The sequence below is a fragment of the Sturnus vulgaris genome, chromosome 11, assembly GCF_052056855.1.
Source record: "Sturnus vulgaris isolate bStuVul1 chromosome 11, bStuVul1.hap1, whole genome shotgun sequence".
NCBI classification, from domain to species: domain Eukaryota; kingdom Metazoa; phylum Chordata; class Aves; order Passeriformes; family Sturnidae; genus Sturnus; species Sturnus vulgaris.
Window position 1 is genome coordinate 1,581,462 of NC_142253.1, and position 20,550 is coordinate 1,602,011.

General features: G+C 47.8%; 1 protein-coding gene across 2 annotated transcripts in view; it reads left to right on the forward strand.

Moving 5' to 3' along the window:
- The first annotated feature begins 336 nt into the window (after window positions 1–336).
- The window catches only part of LOC148222457 (uncharacterized), a 118,997-nt gene continuing 98,783 nt past the window's right edge, over window positions 337–20,550 (forward strand). The window contains exon 1 of one of the 2 annotated variants that reach the window (XR_015805954.1): window positions 337–847. Coding sequence is in view for 1 of the 2 variants with exons in the window: in XM_088171238.1 (XP_088027364.1) it covers window positions 10,990–11,087 (98 nt within the window). In the remaining variant the exon portion in view is untranslated. Of the gene's footprint in view, window positions 848–10,957; window positions 11,088–20,550 lie in introns of those variants that run through there. The other variant, XM_088171238.1, reaches the window with a different exon arrangement.

Here is a 20,550-nt window from a genome sequence, read left to right on the forward strand (position 1 = left end):
AGGCCTGGTTGTACATGAAGAATGCCAGAGCCCAGGCCAAGGTGAAACCCAACAGAATGGTAAAATATCAGTGAGCTTCCTGTGTATTTTAAAGCATTTACTAGAACTTAACAGAGCATTACCCCTCGCTGAGGAATGATAAGATAGCTGCAAGAGCAGCTCCTGTACACCCTGCTCCTATAAAACTGAATTGGTTTCATATATAGTAAATTTTAAAGGCCTTTTAGACTTATGGATTTATTATTTAAAAAAAAAAAAAAAAAAAAAAAGGTTTATTCTTGATGTCTCGAACACATTATTGCAGTAACCTCACTGCTGGACCACAGCTTTGGCACAACACACACATCCATAATCAGGGACTGCCTGTTCTAGGGAGGTTTTATTACAAAAGAAAGTGCACAAGTATATTAGGAAGAAAGGGGGAATACAGAGAAGTGTATTTTTTTTGGCAAAGCCTTGTATTATAGATCTCATTTCTCTGGTTGCAGCTGCCTTTAGGCACCCATTTCAGCGAGCTGCTCTGTTCTGCTTAGCTGTAGATGCTTCCCAAATTTCCTCTTTGGTGAAACAGGCATTTGTGCAGGTTCCCCATAAAAATGACTGATTTGGGTTTTACCAGGAGCTCTGGCTCTTCTCCACTACAAGAAAGAATTGCATTTATAGAGAGGTTTGTCAAGATGGGAATAGTGAAACAAACATTTTAAATGTCCAGCAGGATCCTCTGTCTCCCCCCCACCAGACAAACCTCCCTGGGCAGGAATTTCAGCCATTCTGGAATGAAAGCCTCCTGAAAGGAATCTATTTCCCTGTGGGACTGCCCAGCTTTCAGCCCTGCTTCTGGGGGAAGGTAAGAGAGCTCTGTTTTCATTTACTATTTATGAGATGTGTGTTCCTATTGCCAAGTGACCACAGGATTCGGTGCTTTTAAGAATCTGCAAATGAGATGAAGCTCATTATTCTTTAATGTGAAAGGGATTATTGCAATGGCAGTGCAGGGATGTGTAACCTCAGAGATGGCTCTTGCTGGGGGATAGATTTTGAGGCTTTTGCTTCAGGAAGCCAATAAAGAACACAGAGTATTTCCCAGTCATCCTGCTCAGCATCTAAAAGCAGTATTTATTAGGAATAACACTAAAGGGGATGTCTTTTTTAATTGCAGACTGGGACTTGTAGGAAATTGCCCTCCTTGTGTGTGCATTTTACTGTGCAGTGTTGAGAGAAATGCAGGGGCACGTTTCCAAAATAAATCTTTTTATTCATAAGCAAAAAATTCCTCATTATCCATTCCTATCCCCATACATCAGAGCTGATCTCAGGGTCCTGAGGGACAGCAAAGGCTGGAGGCACAAATGCAGCTTTTTCCTCGGATTTCTGGGTGCCAGGGGTGCCCTGAGCTCCTGCCCCAGCCCTCCCTGCAGGTCACACAAGATTTATGCATACCCTGAGTATTTTTCAGCAGTGTCTGAGTGGGAGACAGAGATGTCAACAGGTGGCAAAGGCACTGCAGCTGCAGGAGAGGTTTAAACCTGATTTAACAACGTGTCTGAGGCAGCTCAAACGATGACAGAAAAGTAAATTTAAGGGAAAGAGCAGAACTTTGCTGCATGTGGCAAGGATCAAGGGGCACCGAGCAGCTGCTGAGAGCTTTGTGGAGGCCTGGGAGTCACATCCCTGCTCCCCCAGCAGCCTGGGATGTGCAGGGGGCAGGCACAGGGCAGTGCCCTCTGCACAGCACAGCCACTGCTGCCTCTCCAGGACAGCAATTAGCAGCAATTAGCAGAATATCCGTGGGGATTTGCTGACCAGCTGCCAGGGAACACACGCTGTCAGTCCTTAGGTGCCTTTTAAGACCCCAGACTAATTTCCTTCCCCGTGTTCCTGCTCTGCTAAGCTCATGCTCCACAAACGCAGTAATTGCAGGCATTTGTTTTGAACCACACAAGCCTGAGCTCCAGAGCAAGTTTTATTTACTGCAATTATATCTGGCAGGTAATTTCTAGTAAACCCAGGGAAATGATTAACCTCCCACTAAATTCATGAACAGAAAAATAGGGCAGGTTGATCAAATAAGCTGTTTCCTACATAATAAAAAAAATATTACAAATATAACATCCTGGAACAGAAATAGCTCTGATGAAACCATAAAGACAAGCAGGAACCTGCTAGAGGCATCTGTGCAGGGTTTTTAGATGGGGGTTCATTTCTAGCTTATCTCCTAACCATGAATTATTATTATTTTACCCATTGCTGGTGGTGGAGCTGCTTCAGCTGTGCCCATACCTCGTGTTGCCTAAAGAATCACAGGCAAAGGCATTAGCAAAAGGGGATTTAGTTTAAATTTGTCAGAGTGTGATTGAGCAGAGTTTGATGGCAAGTTTTACTCTATTCCTTACTGCATGGATGAATTCTGCAAAGGAAAATGGAGTTAGAATTGATTTAAAGTGATTTACACAGAGACTGAAGAGCCAGAAGGGTCAGGGAGACCCTCCTGTTGAGTCATGAGGTGCAGAGTGGAATTTCTTTCTCATTTGAGTTTGGATGAGAGGCAAGGACAGCCTGGGACATGAGAGCATCCATTTGGACAGGATACAGAATGCTGGAAGCAGAACTGGCAGGTTTTGATTTCCACAGCAATACCTGTCTGCATTCCCTCCTCCGGGAGTGCTTGAAACCACTCTGGGCCAGTGGCCACAGGGCTCCTTGTACAATACTGCACAGAATTCCCATTTTCCAGCTCAAAGCACTGCTGGGTGTGACCTCGTGTCACTTTAGGCTTTGTTATCCATCCCTATCTGGGGGCTGAGGGCAGATTTATCCCAGCCTGGCTTGGGAAGCACAGCAGCAGCAAATGGGAAATGAGGAGGAGTTGCTTGTCACTCCTGGAAAAGGATCCTCTCAGACTCATCCGTGGTGCTCCCCAGACTCCAGCCAGAGAATTGTGTCACTCCAAGGCTCAGATTTTCCTCCTGCTTTGGTGTGATGGTAACCTGGAGTGACAGGCTGTGAGCTGGAGATGATCCATCATGTGGCACCTCTGTCCTCCTCCCCGTGCACTGCTGGCCAGGCTGGGCACAGCGTGATCCCAGCTGCTTCCTGCTTGCCTTGAGGTGGGGAAAATCAGCAGATGTGTCATTTGGGGAGGGCTCTGCCCACCCAGCCTCGGCCTTGGGGGGTACAAAGTGGGCACATGATGGGTAAATGGCAGCAAGGGCTTTGCCAGGCTGGCAGGGTGCAGGTTCCAGGGCTTCTTTCTCCTCCTTGTCCTCTCCCAGGCACAGTTTCCTCTCTGGTCCTGACTGATGGTTGATCCCCGTGAGTTTCCCAAAAAAACAGTGGCAATTACTCCCTGATGAAACCCTGGGCAGCCAGGCTGTGCAAATGGACATTCCCATTTATCTGCCCAGGGCTCAGCCTCCCATCCCTGCAGGGGATTGCAGCAGAGTGGGATGGGGAGCAGGGAAGGGGACACTGTGGGGCTGCCCGGGGTGACAAGGGTGGGGACATGGCAAGGGGGGGCTGTGCTGGCCCCTCATGGCACAAGGTGCTCCTGCAGCACCTGGCAAACAGGGACAGCCAAGTGACCACTGCTCTCCTCAGCCTCAGGGTGAGGCAGGTGTGTGTCCCCATCCCACAGGACCCCTTTGTCCCCATCCCACAGGACACCTGTGTCCCATCCCACAGTGACACCTGTGTCCCATCCCACAGTGACACCTGTCACTGCTCTGGTGGCTCTGGGAAGGTAAAACAGCTTTGCTTTGTGTTTGATTGCCAGGGGACAGCCCTGGCACCACACTGGGCTGTCAACATCGCTGTCAGGGGCTGAGGTGCTCCTTCCTTGGGCACTGAAATAAATTGGTTTTGAAGTTGCACTGCAGAGGTTCAGGCTGGATATCAGGAAAAAAATCCTTCACTGGAAGAGTGGTGGAACACTGGACAGGGCAGTGCTGGAGTCACCTCCCTGGAAGTGTTCAAAAAGTAGATGCAGCACTTTGAGATGTGGTGTGAAGATTAGATTTGATGATCTTGAGGGTCTTTTTCATCCTTAATGACTCTGTGGCTTTGGGTGATAAATGCCACACTGAAGGAAGCTTCCAGAACCTCCACCTTAACTCTGCCTTTTATGACTTTTAGGTCATTCCCTATTTCCCAGTATTTCCACATCATACAGAGTTGTCTTATTTGTATCTCTTCCCTTTCTTCCAGGCTCCATCCTTTTGAATGCTTGACCAAATTCATGATGAAATAAATTCTGTGTATATTGCTGAAGTTTATTCTGCTGCTGAAACATTGTACAGAAATCTTTTGTCTGTCCTGAAACTTCAGACAAATCTTTGCTTCTTTTAAAATAACCTTTGAAATGTTTTTCATCCAAACGAGTGAAATAGCAAGAATAATAGATGTTGTAGGATTTGTAGCCACTATAGTTTCCTGCTTCTCCAAATGCTTTTGGAAATGCTGATTGATTTGTAACAAAGCTTGAAATGTCACCAGGAGGAATGAATGAAAAATACACTGCTCTAATGTATGTTGAAGTTGAAATTGGCTCAAAGTTTTAACCTTTGGAGGTGCTTTTTTCCCTTTTTTTCCTTTTCTTCCTTTTTTTAACTTTTCACAGCAGTCAAGGAGTTGGAAAGATAACCAGGAACAAAATGCACAGAGAGGAAATGAATAAATTATGCTCTTATTTTTGGCACATTTACAAGAGAGACATTTTAAAACTCCACTTCAGTGACAAAAGAAAGGATTGCTCTAGTTAAAATAAAGCCTGTTCCCTCTGCTGCAGAGGGATGCTGTGCTGGTGAGGTCTGATGGATCCCTGGCCTGCCTCAATTCTGCAGCTCCTTGAGAGGGGGAAAAAGCCCTGCCTGTGCCCACAAACAGCCCAGAGCCTGCAGCAAGGGGCTCTGCTGGGGCTGCTGTGGGCAGGAGGGGCAGGGTGGGATCATTCCTGCTTGGTCAGGGGTGGGGATGAGCAGGAGCCACGTCCTGGCAGCGTTTCCTCCCCAGCTGGCTTTGTTGGTTCAACTGGCAGAGCAGTGTCTCAGTGAGCTGGGGTGTGTTTGGGCAGCAATAATAACAAGGCTTTGCCTGCTCTAGAATTTGCAGTAATTGGAACTGCAGAATGAGGTAAACATGGTTTGGAACCCGTCCAGTTTCAGATCCAGCGAGATGACCCTTCAGGGACATGGAGGCTGCTCCAGGGCCACCAGCTCCTCTGTGCTTTGTCCCTGTTCTCGCTGGTTGTGCTCCAGCCCTCGCAGTGCCCAGTGTTTGTCACTCGGGTTAAAAATGCCTGGTGCTTTCTAGGGTTTGCTGCTTTTCTTTTTCCTGATGAATTTACTCTCTGGAGTACAAAACATAATAACAGAAGCCTCGGGACCTGTCTCAGTGCAATCAGTCTGTGCTGGGAGATGCTGCAGTGCTGGGAGGCTGTGACTCCTTGGGCCTCACTCTCCCCATCTTCCTCCTCAGGAGCCACTGATATTTGGGCAGGTTTAAATCCAAACAGGAGCTGAGCCCAGGATTTTGTGGATGGAAACCAGGGCCCTTTTCCTCCTCCAGCTCCCTCTCCCCTGTACCAAGAGCTGTTTGCTGTGGTGATGCTGTGAGGAAGGATGAGATGCAAGAGATGCTGAGTGAAACCAGGTAATAGCAGGAATAAAAACCTGCAGGTTCTCAAGTTCCAGTTGATTGCAGTGTCCTGCAGCTTGCTGGCCCATTGGAGGGGGAGTAACCCCAGCTGATACCGTGGTGTGCCTGTGAACACCAGCGTTGGAGGAAGGTCAGGAGGGAGCTGCATTGCAAATGAATGGAATGAATCCTGGAGCAGTAATTACAGGGCTCTCTCACCTTGTTCCTAGACATGGGTTTTTTTTCAGCAGAAAAAGGCTGGAGATGAATCCACCTATCTCATTTCAGCCTCATGATGTGTTTGTTCAACATAAAAAAATCGATGTTGAACTAAAATTTTGTGGGGAAGGAGAAGGTCCATGGGGATTACATTTCTGTTCAGTGCAATTTCATGTTTTACTGCTGCATAGGCTGGCTGGTTAATAAGGTCTCCTTGAATGGGAGTCTGTATTATTGCTGTGCTGGTATGTGAAAATCAATCCTTGTAAATTTATTGGTGGCCACGTGCTCTCTTTGCTATCGTTGTAATTGGGGCTGTTGTTGATTGACAGCAGCCAATAACCAAAAGCACTTTTGCAATTCTGATCCCTGTCAAACACCAAGGGCAGGGAGTGTCCTTGGGCCTCACACTCTTCCCTGGAGCCTGGATCATTCCACGGATTACTGGGATGAAGAAACTTGTCTGGAATGGAGGGGAATTAGCTGGGATGGCAATGGAAGGGCTGTGCCTTTGGCTGAGATATCAGGATAAAACCCAAATCCATCCCTTAGGGTTAATGAAATCCTTTCTCTCTGGATCTAACATCAGCCCATTGAAGCATCTGGCAGGAATTCTTGCTCTGACTTTGTGTTGGGATAATGGAGAGTTAAATGATAGTTTTGTACTTGGCTGGGGAAGGGTGATAAGGAGAGGAAAATTTGCATCCTTTGGAAGCAGCACATCCTTTCCCTGGATTCCTGTCTGGGCTTTTTATCTGATCTGGAGAAGGAAAAGAAGATGACTTCAGAGAAATCAGAGTGTGATAATCTCGGAAGTCTGGAAGGAGATCAGTCCTGGGCTGGCTGAGGGATTTTGGGAGCAGCCAGGGGAGCTCCTCCCTCAGGCACCAGGCTGGCTCCAGGAGGGCTCCATCCTCCATGGCTTCAAACCCCAGCTCAAGTCACTTATGACACCTCATTACCCATTTAGCTCCCAGCATCTGATTGGAAAGGTTTGATTACTGAATGTGAACTGGGATTAATTTGGTTAGGGAACCAAACTAATGGCATTTATAGGCATTAGCTTTGGATATCAAAATGTAATCTGAGATAAAACCTCCACATTTCTTCTTGTAAGAAACACCTGCTATAGATTTGACCTATAGGAACTCAGTCCAATACGTGGTGCTGATGAAAAACAAATTTGCCTTTACCTGCATACATTAAATTTCTCTTCCCTGGGGTGATAATCCTCTGCATGTCGGCATCCTGACTGCTCTAAAGATTTTTGAATTAATGTTGAAATTATTCATTTGGGTGGTAGGAGCATCTGTTCCAGTGTTATATCCGTGTCTGGTATTTCTTCATTATATGTGGGATGATACACTAGAAAGGCACTTGAGATGCAGGTTATAAAAATACCACAAAAGCAGGGAAGGCATTTCTTGAAAAATGCTCTGAGAATTCGGATGTCTGGGCACACTCAGACACACCCAGGCACAGTCAGGTACACCCAGACACACCTGGGCACACTCAGACACAATCAGGAACAGCCAGACACACCCAGGCACACCTGGACACACCCAGACACACCCTGGCACCCTGGATTGGAGTTGAGGGTCCACAGAGCCGGGCTGAGGGAGGCTGGGGAGCCCCAAGGAGGAAGGGCTGGGCTCAGTGTGTGACACACGGCTCACTGGGCACTGGTGGCAGCAGGCAGGGCACAGGGGGGGTACCAGGGATGTTTGGCAGGGTTGTGGGAGTTGTGGGACACCACCTGTGCTGGCAGGGTCCTGCAGGATGTGGCTGTGGGTTCAGGGATGCAGGATGAGGGCTGATGTCCCCTGGGCTGGGTCACTGTCCTGAGGTGACTCCAGGGACAATATGACCACCACATCTCCAGGCTTAGGAGCTCTTTTTATGGCTGACCACAAAACCCTTCAGCTCAGATTAAACCCCATCTCTCCAAAGACAAAAGGCTTATCCTGAGTGTTGTGAGCTGTAAATCACCAGGCTCTGCTGGGCTCTGGGGTCAGCCATCAGGTTAGGGTTCACATCAGCATCCTCAGGAACCCACTTTACTCTTGATCCTCTCAATCCCTGCTGGGGATAAAACTCTTATCTTTAGTTATCAAATGACAGCAATGGCTCCCCTGGCTGTGTTCAAGGCCAGGTTTGTGCAGATATTAGATGAATTTTCAGAGGAACAAAGTGCTCAAGAACTTGATTCATGGATGGATTTTGGCCTGTGTTTTATAGGTCTTCAAGGAACCACCAAAAAACCATTTTTTCCTGCTCTGTGTTTTGAAGTTTAACCCTGTGGTACAGGAACTGTTGGCAGAAAGTCAGCTCTGAAGGAAATATGAACCATTTGTCAAGGAAAGGAGCAGCACATATTTTAGCCCTCCAGCCCTGCAGGCTTTCAGATATTACCCAATAAAACAAGCTCATCCACTCCTTCTTCTTGAAACCCCAAACCTAATTTTAAGTCTCTTTTCTCTCTAGAGCTCACCCTATAGCTTTTCTCCTCCTGGAAGGCATCCCAAGCCCAGGAGGCCTGGCTGGGTGATGACCCTGCCCCTATTGCCCCTCTCTGAGTGGAGCCCCAAATCCCCACCAGGATCATCCCCCTGCCACCTCCCCACAGCTCCTCATCCTCGGGGCCTCACTCATTCCAGGCTTGGTTTGGGGACAGGCACTTTGGAAATGGGGAAGAGGAGAATAAAGAAGGAGGAAATGGAAGAAATCTGAGGATGAAGACTGGAAGGGATTTTGGGGGAGGGTTTCTCATCTTTCTCAACCTCCACGTCTCCTGCAGGATGCAAAATGCACAGCTGAGAGGCACTGATCTCCACAGCCTGAGGTTTTCTTGGCTTGAAATCCTCATCTGGGCCAAATTCCAAGCATTTGCTCATTTAGATGAGTAAATCTAAGAGAAATTAAAGATGAAGATGTATTATCAGTCTTAACTTCTGTGTAATGCTGGTGCATGCCTATGATTTTGTCATTACATCAGTTCTTGAGATGTAGAAATTGCTTGCAGTAATTTAATTCTCGCTCTCTTTTATTGCATTCTTGTGTTGCTTCCTTGACCCTGGGCCTCTTTGCTGAGTTATAATGCGTTTTTACAATTTTCCCTTGAATATCTGTGTCTTCAGGAATATCAAACATGGCATATCCACTCCCTTTCACGTGGAACCAGCCATGAAAAGCCATGACAGGGACAGTGCCAGGGGTGAGGCACAGGCAGGGTGGCTCTGGGGGTCACACTTTGAAAGCAGCTTTTAAAGTAAATGGGATTTTTTTATCCATCAAGCTCTAACTTTCATTCATTTGTTTTATCCCAAGCCAGTCTGGATTGATTCAAAGCAAAATACTCTTTTTTTTTTTTTTTTTTTTTTTTTTTTTTTCTGGGGTGGGGGGTATGAATTGATGTTCTAATGATCTTCAGAGTTGGTTTCTGTGTCAGGAAGTAGCAGAGTCCCCATTCCTGGAGGGATTTAAAAGCTGTGTGGATGTGGCACTTGGGGACAGGGGTGAGGGGTGGCCTTGGCTGTGCTGGGGGATGGTTGGGCTCACTGTGCATGGATTTCTGAACCCAAATGATTCTGTGGTTCTCTATAATGGGTCTGGCTCTCATGATATCCCTAAATAACCCCTCCTGTTGGCACTGCCAAACGCTGCTGGGTGGCTACTGGGTTGATCCAGAAGAACTTTTCATATATTCTTATTTTAGCATCTAAAACTTGCATTCTAATAACTCTTCAGGCAGTGCTTTGGCCTCCTCCCCAGCAGGGTGTCCCAGCCTGCCCAAGGACTGCAACACTTGCTCAAGGTTATTTTGCATCCTGCCTTTCATCAAGTGATGCACTTAATTAAAATCTACACTCCACTGGCACTGGTGGAGCAGAGCTGAGTTCACATCCTGAGTTCTGCTCCAAAGGAAAACATAGTGGGGAATTGTGAATTTTATATCACTGGCCTTTATGTGGTGGTTAATAACCGTGGGTATTGGAGAGCAGCAAAATATCTCTGATAGTCTGTCCTTTAAATAAAAGGATTTAAAGATTACCAGGCCATTAGGAGCCCTCTCCTTTTTTAGAGAATAAATAAAGGCTCACAGCTCTTGCTGTGCAGTTCAGAATGGGATATTTGATGTTCAGACTTTTCCAGGTTCTGTCCCGTGTCACTGAGCACCTCTCCATCAGGGTGACAGCATCCTGGCTGTGCACATCCCCCAGGAGCTCCCTGCAATCCCCATGGACTCTGTCACAGCTGCACACGTCCCCAGCCAGGGGAAAGGTGTGCTGAGTGGGCCAGTTGTGTCAAATGCACTGCAATGCACGATGCCATGGGGTGAAAGCCCAGCTCTTTGCTGGGAGCCTGGCCCAGCTCAGGCTCCTCAGCCCAGGCAGAGTTTGTGTTCCTGGAGAGCCAGACCCACCCCCAGAGCCTCCTCAGAGCCACCCAGGGTCCCTGTGCACTGGACAGGGGACATGTCCCCATGGTGCTCAGGGACTCTGCTCATTGTCCATCTTTGTCCCCGAGCACCGTGTGCTGCACTGCAGCCAGGGCACAGCTAAAAGGGTCCTGGATCTGGTTCTGGGATGTGTCTGACTCGCTGTGATCTCCTCTGCAGGGGGAGCATCCCTGGCTGAGCTGTGGCATCACCTTCCTGCCCTGCCTGCAGGGACAGCAAGGACTGCCTGGAATGCAGCAGCATCCCTGAGAAACTCACACGTGCAGGATCCTCAGGGGGTTTCAAAGCCTGTGTGTCTGTGAAAATTAACTTATTCCTGACTGTTCCCAGCTGATCTTTAGATGATCATAAGCCTAGGTGTGTTAAATGCAGTTTGTGAATCTGCTCCTGCTGGCACCTGCATCGATGCTGTCTGTGAGGTTCCTCCCAGGGGCTCTGGCTGCAGTCTGGGGTTCTTTTAGCCCAAAAAATCTGAAGGCTGGGTGGATTATTCATTTCTCACACTTGGCTGCGATGAAGCAAACGCTGAGATCTGCCCAGGCTGAGCCCAGGGACAGCCCTGGGAGCTGCTGGGCAGGGCAGCCACCCAGCTGGGGATATAACCCCAGAAATTATTCCTTCATCCTCAGCTTCAGCTGGCTGCTGGAGGGGCTTGGCTTTACTCTTCGCTGGCTCTGGCAATGCTGATGTGTTTGAGAGGCACCTGGAGCCCTTTGTCCTTCCTGTGGGGTGCTGAGTGCTGCCTCTGCAGGAGCAGGGAGCTGCTGGTGCACTTCAGGTAAGGCTTGGAGCAGTGAAGGTCACTGTGCTTTCACTGCGTGATCTTGCTGATAATAAGTAAAACAAGTTTGTCTTTTTGCTGGCAGTGAGGGGGGATGCCTAGAAAGACATTAAAAATAGCTACAGGGAATCTGCTGTGCTCCTTGCAGCTTCTGAATTGTTGTGCTATTAATAATGTGCTCCAGACATCCACGGAGCTCCCACCCCTCCCTCCAGTGGATGTCAAGGAGCTGTAGATAACCCAGTGTTATCAAACTTGTGCTGCCATGCAGAACTTTAGAGGGACCTGTGCATTTATATGCTGGAAGTAAGTACATTATTAGCAAGGATTTCATGCAAATGAAGGGTTATTGTGCTGTAACACTGTCAGATCATTACAATTTTCTGGTTTAATAACTCCTTGAAGGGACTTTAAGATCCCAGGTGGAATTTTAGATGAAAGCCCCTGTGTTTCAGGTGCCTGTTCTCTGCTGTGTGTGTCCCCCCTGCCCTGGGGAGCAAAGGGGTTGTGCCCTGCCTGGCTGGGCTGTCCCTAAATGTAGAATCTCTGTGCAGCCCCATCCATGCTCTGTGTGTACAGAATCATTCTGGTTAAGTAGAAGAAGTGATATTCTATTCATTTAAATATTGTAACATCTGATACAGCTGCAATGCTCTGATATTAATGGCCCACTTGAGGCCAATCCTTCTTCTTGAAGGGCTTTTGGGTCACAAATTCATCATGCAGGCGTCAGGCAAAGAGTTATCATTCACTTTTTTTTTTTTTTTTACTGTGTGAAGGACAGATATTGATATTCCCCCAAGATGTGGAAATAGATCCCCTTATCAGCAGTGCTGAGATGCAGGCTGGGAGCACAGGGATCTCCTCTGCCCAACAGCCCTGTGTAGTTCAGGCAGCACTCAGGGAATGCTCAGATCTTACAGTTTCAGCCCAAAAAGTTGTATTTTTGTTGAGTTTTGTGTTCTTCCTTGCCTGTGTCCAGCAGGAGATGCAGTTTGGTCTGGGCAATGTGAGTTCCCGTGCCTTGAAGTCCCTTGGCTGTTAACTGGACACAGGGACAGATGTCTTGGGTGGCCCAAGGCTTGCTCCAGGGGCCAGGAGGAGCAGAGCAAGTGATGCTGAGCTGGGCTTGGCTTGCAGCTCTTCTCCAGTCTCCCAGTGAGACTCTGAGTGGGCTCCTTGTGCTTCCTTTTTTCCAGCTTTCCTCTCATTGCAAGTCTCTCATGCCAGCCAGGAGAGCAGTGGGACAGAAACCCTTTTTTATTTATTTACCTGTGTGGCACAACAGGCTCTTCCCTGTGCAGCAGGCCCTGGTGACAGCAGGGATGTCCCATGGGCATCACCTCCCCAGGACCTGCTGAATACCACGGATGTCACTGAAAACCCAGACTGAAATGTTCCTGCTCAGCTGGGTGCTGCAAAAAACCCCAGGGAAGGTGAAAATCTTCCAGGCTGGAAGCTCCTCAGAGCCTGTGGCAGGGCTTCCTCCCCTCTTTGGGGGCACTGGAATCCTGGAGCCACAGCCAGGCTGATGGAAAATGCAAGGCAAGGGATCATTAAAATCCCAAGTCTGTGTGGGTTTTGGGAGGTGCAAGAATGTTGTCCCGTGGTACTGCTCCAGGTCTGCTTTAGAAAGTATCTAGTAAATGCCAGGAAAATTAATGAACTGCTTTTGGCTGCTGGGGCTCCAGTGATGGGTGACTTGGAGCAGCAATGAGCAGGTCCTGGTGCTGCCAGCTGAGGTCTGAGCATCATTACATGGGGCAGAATTGATTGATTTTTCCTTGTCTAAATTATTCACAAGCTTAGTCATTGCTTTTGGAGCTGATCATTTCACTGGGGCTCAGGACCTGCCATATCATGGCTTATAAGAAGTTTAACCATTAGTGAAGTCTTGGGCAATAAATCACCTTGGTGCTGTGCTGCTCCTGGAATGCCATTGGAGCTCAGGGGATTGGAACAGTTTCCCAGAGAAGCTGTGGCTGCCCCATCCCTGGAAGTGGCAGCTCTTTTCCCACTTTTTCCCTCCCCAAAGCCACGAGCTCCCTGCAGGAAGCCCCATGAAATCGAGACAGCAGAGCCTGGACTGCTCTCTAGGTGTTACATTAATTTTAATACATAGAGAAGTGTCATTCTGTAGCTTTGTACTGAGCACTGTGCTGTGAAACACGTGCCTGCTGTGCTGGGCTTTGGAACATTTTGGGGGGAAATTTGGTTTAGTTCTGAGTCTTGGTTTCATTATCTCATCCAGGCTTTACCCAGTGGAGGGTGAGGTTGTGCTCATCCAAACTCCAGGCATGGCCGAGTGTGAAGTCACCTAAAGCAGCTTCCCCTGGGAGCTGAGCAGAGCAGAGCTGCTTTCTGCACTTAGCAGAAGGCCCCTTTAAATGAATTTAAACGACTTGGCAGCAAAAAGGACATTTTAAAAACCGCAGTGAACAGCGTACGAGTGGGATCCCCGATTTAGCAGGGCACTGGGAGTGTGTGAATGTGGCCCAGCCCTGCGTGCTGTCCTGCCTGCTCACCAGTGGGATGCTCCTGTGTTAATCCTGGCAAAACGTGGGGCTCCCACTCACAGAGCACCCCCAGCACAGCCCCTCCCATGGGCAGCAGGGAAGCCTGGTGATGTGCAGTGGCCGAGGGGAAGGGGCAGCAATCAGACACAGCTCCTGGGGGCTGCTGGGGATCCCTGTGCTCAGCTGGTGGGGTTGGCTGCGCTCTCGCCGAGCTGCCTTTCGGAGGTGGTTACCTCCAGGAATAGCACAAGGAAGGAGTGCTGCTCCCAAGAAATGGGGTTTCCCTCTGGCAGCTGCTCTGGGATCGGTGCCTCAGGCTGATGGCAGCGGGGAGGGGGGGCTGTTCTGCCCTTCTTCCCCTCTGAAGTTCTTGCAGTGTGTCAAAAAGTGCTATTTTTTTTTTTTTTTTTTTTCCCCTGGCATACGGAGCAGAGCGTGCCTGCCTCCCAACGTGACCTATATAAAGGCACAGTCAAAGCTATTATTGTTCCATGCTGGAGGTTCTGTGTTTCTAGGCTAAGTCAGAAAAAAAAATAAATAAAAAAAATCCAGTTTTTTTTTAGTGGACAATGAGCACAGAGAGCAGAATGCAGCCCCCTCAGCCCTCCTGCCTCTGTGAGGATGCAGCTCTGGGAAATGCCCTGCAAATTCCTTTCCATGCCATGCCGAGGCTCAGAGCTGGGCTGATTTTTTTTTTTTTTCCTCACAGCAATAATAATAATTTTCAAAAAGAGAAGGCTCTGGGGAGACCTCAGAGCCCTTTCCAGTGCCTAAAGGGGCTCCAGGAGAACTGGAGAGGGACTTTGGATAAGAGATGGAGGGACAGGACACAGGGAATGGCTTCAGGTTTAGGTGAGACATTAGAAAAAAAATTCCTCCCTGTGAGGGTGGGCACAGCCCTGGCACAGCTGTGGCTGCCCCTGGATCCCTGGAGTGTCCCAGGCCAGGCTGGACATTGGGGCTGGAGCAGCCCGGGACAGTGGGACGTGTCCCTGCCATGGCACAGTGGCACCAAATGAGCTTTAATGTCCCTCCCATCCCAAACCATTCCACGATTTTCCCCGTGTGCTGTGTTCTGCCTGCTCGTCCTGGACGCTGCAGGTTTATTCCAGCACGGGTTTGGAAGGAAAGCAGCTCTTTGACCTTGAGGCTGTCCCAGTGCCACGTGTCCCTTTGGGCATCAGGTACCTCCTAATTTGCAGCTCGGAGCTTTGCAATTGCAATGTATTTATTAGCACAGGGGATTTCTCCTGACAGTTTAATGATGCTGATTCAGCTCTCTCATCAGAGGAAAACTGTTTGCTCTCCATCCAGGACAGATCTACTCATCTGGATGTGAGGAATTTTTGGATGGACAAAAACTTTTTGGTCAGGAACTGATTGCCAGAGAGATTTTCCAGCACTGCCAAACCCCTGAGAAATGGGTTAAAAGGGTAAAGGGTATTTCTACTCATTTATTTCTGTGTGTTCAAAGGGAGGGAAAATCAGAAATGTGAAAGTGAGCACATTTCCTTAGCACCCATGGAATTGCTCTTTAATATTGGAGTTTATTGTGTAATCACAAGAGGTGAGGGGGGACCCTGCAGCAAAACTCCCTCACGAGCCTTTGCTGTAAATCTCTCCCAATTTGGGATGTATTTGGAACCCCTTAAGGAAGTTACAGATTTCCCTTAATTCCCTCTCATTTCCAGTTGCTCATTCTGATTTATTATGAAAACACTTTTAGTGTATATCTATAATTAAAGAACACTTCTTAACCTCCGTTGTGGCCATGGTCCTGAGTGGATCAAATTTCCCCTGCACTGAGAAATCCAATCCTTCCTTTCCCACTCCTGCTTCTCCTGTGATGTTATCATTTCACCATAAAATTCACACCAAATTTGTCACAATTCCTCTGCCTTTAACTCCTTCCCTTCCTTCGTGGTCCCCGTGAGACTTTTGGAGGCTCTTGGAATTTGTCCTGGCACAACATTTTCATCCAGATCCCTGACATTCCTTCAGCTCTTCCTGTTGTCTCTACATAATTAAAGAAGTTGAAATCTGCAAAGATGGACACTGAATCAACCCAGAGAGATAAAGATGTCTCCTCGTATTTATTTCTCCTGCCAGATATATTCTTTATAAATCCTTCATGGCACATTAAATATTGACTCTCCCTTGTCTCAGTGAACAAAATAATTGTGCATCCCTGAATTTCTACTTCGAAGGCACACGATGGATGGCTGTGGCACTTTACTCAATATTTAATTAATTCCAGTTAAAAAAAAAAAAAAGAAAGAAAGAAAAAGCAGAGAAAAACTGCCAGTGATATATGAGGAAGCAGGAAGTTCAAACATAGCAGTTTCCTCCAGGATGCTCTGTGGAGTGTGGCTAAATCAGCTATTAGGGAACAGAGATTGGGAATGCATCAATATTTACGGAGTGAAAAAATCTGATTTTTAACAAATCCTCCCTGTAGCCAATGCAAGTGTGGTGTTCAGCTGAACATCAGCCTTGCTCTGATGGCAAGTTCTCCTCAGCCTGGGATGCTCCATGCCTGCCTCTGGGAATTCCCTGGGAATTCCAGCCTCTCTCAGCCTGGTGTTTGCTGAGCATGGAGTCTTCCAGCCCTTGGGAAAGGTGATTTTTCTGGTGTTGGAAGGGAAATAAAGAAGCATAACTCATGCTGGGGCTCTAAATCACCTTAAATTTTCCTGTAATTTTTTTTTTGGGGGGGGGAGTGCTGATTGAAGAACAGCTGGTGTGGAGAAAATGTAGAATTCCAATAAATCTGCAGCAAAGTTGCAGAATAAAGGGAGAAAAGTGACAGGAGCTGCACTCCTGCTGGGAATTTTGGCACTGCTGTCACCCTCCCCTTTGGCCTGGGGCTTTGCCAGGGTTCCTGAGGACACTGCTCCTGGATCTGCTTCCTTCCCACGGTTTTCCTGGGAGGAGAGAAGCCCAGAGCCCCATCCTTGGAGCAGAACTGTGAATATTTACAGCAGAATTGACCTCTGGAGATGATTTTTTTCCCCACTAGGAGCAGCCTGTATTCCACAGGGAATGGAGCTGGGGTGCTGGAATGGTCACTGCGTGTCTGTCTGTGCCAGGGGGGGAAATGTCAGGGTCTTTGGGGTCCTTTCCAACCCAAACCACTCTGAATTTCAGGAGGAAAAAAAAGCCAAAGCAGGTGATTCCCACAGAAACCAGCAGCAAGGTGTGGAATTCAGTGTTTTCCAGTGGCTGCTCCAGGAATTCCAGGTGATGTGGAGGGACAAAGGGCAGCTGTGAAATGCTTGGGATAAATCCCTGGAATTCCAGACTGAGCTCTCATCTCACACAAATTAAGGCCAAGCTTTTTGTGGTAGATTGAAGCCAGGATTGGCTAAAACTGACATTTCTCTCCCTTTTCAATCACAACACCTTGCTGGGAGTGTTTAAACAGTGGGATATGGAATAATGTATAATATTGAATGGAAGTGGGTGGTTTCTCTTATTCTTCTTCTCAAGTGAAAGTAATGAATAAAAATAGAATTAATTTTAAAAAAGGAAAAAATATTCCCAGTGCTGCATCCTTTAAAAATCATATCCTGGGACTTAACAAAACACAGGATTAACTTCAGTCTTAGTATTTTAGAATTTAATAAAATTTGGTTTCAGGAGAAGGTGGGGATCAGCCTCTGGGTCATAACCAGCTAGTGCTTTGAAACTTTTCTTCCACTGCAAAAAGCTTTAAATGTGTGTTTTGCACAGAATTGGGTTGGAAAAGACCTTTAAAGCCCATCCAGTTCCACCCCCTGCCACGGGCAGGGACATTTCCATTGTCCCAGGCTGCTCCAGCCTGGATTTGAAGCCTTCCAGGGATGGAAATGCTGAGTTTTAGGATAATTCTGTGATTAAACAGCTCCTGCTCCCAGCAGGGTGTCCCTGTGGCACCTCCACCATTCCAGTGCAGTGTTAATGGAGAGCAGGGATGCTGTCCCTAATAAATAATCCCACTTCTCTGACGTGTTAAATTGTTAAATGAGTGAACCCAACTTCCTGCAAAATGTGTTTTCAACCACGTTTTATTCCTGCAATAGTGGCATATGCTGAAATCGATGGGGAGGAACTCAATAAAATGCTGCCAGCCTGGGAGTTTATTATTTATGGCATTTTTGAAGGTTTTCATCTTTCTGGAGCCTGGAAGCAGATGGGCTTCTAACATTTGATTTCCCTGGATCCTAATTAAAGCTGGAAATGTTGATGTTAAGAAATTAAGTGACCATTACTTAATTTTTCTCCCATTAAGATTTAAAAAAAAAAAAAAATCTTTCACTCTCCCCCAGACTGTGCTGACTTGTTTGAATTCCCAATATCTCATGTTTTCTACATCTTTTTCCTATTTTCTGCTGCCTTCTAACTGCTCAGGTCCTGTGAGCTCCTTCCAGAGCAGATCTGCTGCCCTTTGATAGCAGCTCTCCAAACAAGAGCTCATGTCAAAACTCATGGAGATCTACATCTCGGGCACTGGGAATGCAGCTGAAACACTTAAAGTCAAGAAATTGAAATAAAAAAATCCTCCCCTTCCCAGTACTTAGCCTGGCTGTTTACCTTTGGCTGCCCAGTGCAGCTCTGGCCATTGTTTGTACAGTGGAATATTGGAGGCTCGGGATAAATATTTACAGGTTTCTGGATGTGCACACAGTTTTCAGCTGTGACTGGGGAAAATGGGAATCCTTTGGGCTGTGCAAGCAGGGGCTCTGGGATGTGTCTCTGGTGTTGCAACCCTTTGAGAGCTGCAAAAACACAGGCCCTGCAGGGAGGGGAAGGGAAACAGCAAATAAAATTTAATCTGCTAACAATGAGCCCAATCTGGGTAATTTGCAAGCAGCCAGAGAAGCGTGGAGTGAGTAGCAGTACCCTGGCTGCTGCTTGAGTGGATTTTCTCTGGGCTCCAGAGGATTTTCCTGATTCTCACAGGGCTGTGTGGGTTTGTTTGTTCCAGGTGCTGCCTGTTCCCAGGTGAGCTTCCCACCAGGATCCCACTGCAGAGATGCCAGCAGTGGCTGAGCTCTGGAGATCCAGCCCAGCAGCAGCAGCCGAGCCCAGATTAACCCAGGAGCAGCAGATTAACTGCCACAGGCTTCTCCAAATCTCCCCTTCCTGTGATCTCCCAGCATCATTTACAGCCCCCAATTTGTGTCCTCCAGGGTGACCTCTGAGCCTGCCTTGCCTCAGCTGAACTCCCAGCATCTGACTGTGTTTACCCTGCTTTTCCTGACTCAATTCTCACCATATGGCATCTCCTCCACAGCTCCAGCCTCGAGGAACTGCTCACAGGTGCAGGGAGCTCACTCTGAGCCTTTTTTCCACCATTCCTGTGCCCCAGTGAATATTTTTATTGACTATTTTTATTTTTTTTTTCTCCGCAGCTCTTGGCTGTTTGCTGACTTCCACTCTTTTCTTTTGTAGCTGCACACTCAGGGGCTCTCCTTCCTAACACAGAAAATCGAATAATGGCTCAGGTCAGGAATATTCCATTTTATGACCTTTGCAAATCCTCTTTGCTTGTGGGTTTTATGGGATAAGTTAATGCTTTACTGAGAAATGGCCTCAAAGCAGGCCCATTAAACAGTGCTTGTTTTTGACCTGTGCCATCGTTAAGTCAAGAGTTTTCCAGCTTTCCCTGCACACGTGTTGGGTTTTTCATCAGCTTTGCAGCTGAGCCATTTCTGTCGGTTTGGCTCTGTCAGGGAAGCAGCTGAAGGACTCTCAGGCCTGAGATTCAGCCTCTGCTTTGTGCTCTGGCACAGCTCACCTGCAGCCTGGGGTCACCTGGAGCAGGGTCCATGGTGGGCACAGTGAGCCTGGGGTTACCTGGGGTTACCTGGGGTTACCTGGGGTTACCTGGGGTTACCTGGGGTCTGGATTCCCTTTCTTCTCCAGACATGTTTGCACCTGAATGGGAAAGCCAGGTTGGATTGTTTTGCATCCCAGTGTCCCACCTGTGGGAAGCCATTCCCCCTTGTCCTGTTTCCATCCCTCTCCAGCTCTCCTGGAGCCCCCTGGAAGGGGCTCTGAGCTCTCCCTGGAGCCTCCCCTTCTCCAGGATGAGCAATCCCAGCCCTCACTGATCCGTGCTCCCCAGACAGGGAGCGAGGACAGGCTCTGAGCTCCTTAAGGAGGATGAAGCTGTGTGTGAGGATCAGGATCGGCTGCTCCATGGAAATGAGCACAGGCCAATGGGAATTATGATACCCAGGGCAGCAGAAGGAGCTGGAGTGTTTAATGTGCCTTTATCCAGCTGCCCAGGCAATCCCAGCTGTGGATTAGTGAGAGTTGTCACAGGAATTTTAAGTGTCATTCCAGGGGTTGTTAATGGATCCACATCTGTCAGAGGTGCTGCCCTGGAACTGGAGTGTTCCCACAGGGAATATTCCAAACTGGAGTCTGCCCACAAGGAATTCTTTCATTTTCCAAAGGGGGCAGAGGCAGCTGCAGGTCAGGGCTCTGCCAAGGTTGGACAGGAAGGAGAGAGAGGCCAAAGGACTCTGAAATAAATATGTTATTGCTATTATTGCACTGGAATAGGATTTATAATTACTAATAATTTCAGGGATAGGCTTTTAAATAAAAGTTCTGGTTTTTAGACAGTGGTGGTTTGGTGATTGCTAAGGAGCAAAGTAGCAGTGGGGAAGAGAGCAGAGCACACCTCCTGTGCCCTGGGAGCACGAGCTCTGTCAGCTCCTCATCTTCACATTCCCAGGATCTGTGTTTGCCTCTCTGCCAGTTCCTGATCACTTCTCATCTTCCATTCCCTCTGGATTTATTCTTGCAGCACTTTCCCTATTCCTTTCTGCAAAGCAGAATAGAAATGCTGCTCTACTCTTGAATTGGAGCTTTGGAAAGCAGGAGTTTTGGTAAATGTGGAATTAAAGCAGAATTAAATCCTCTTCCCTTAAATGTTATGTTAGCATTTCATT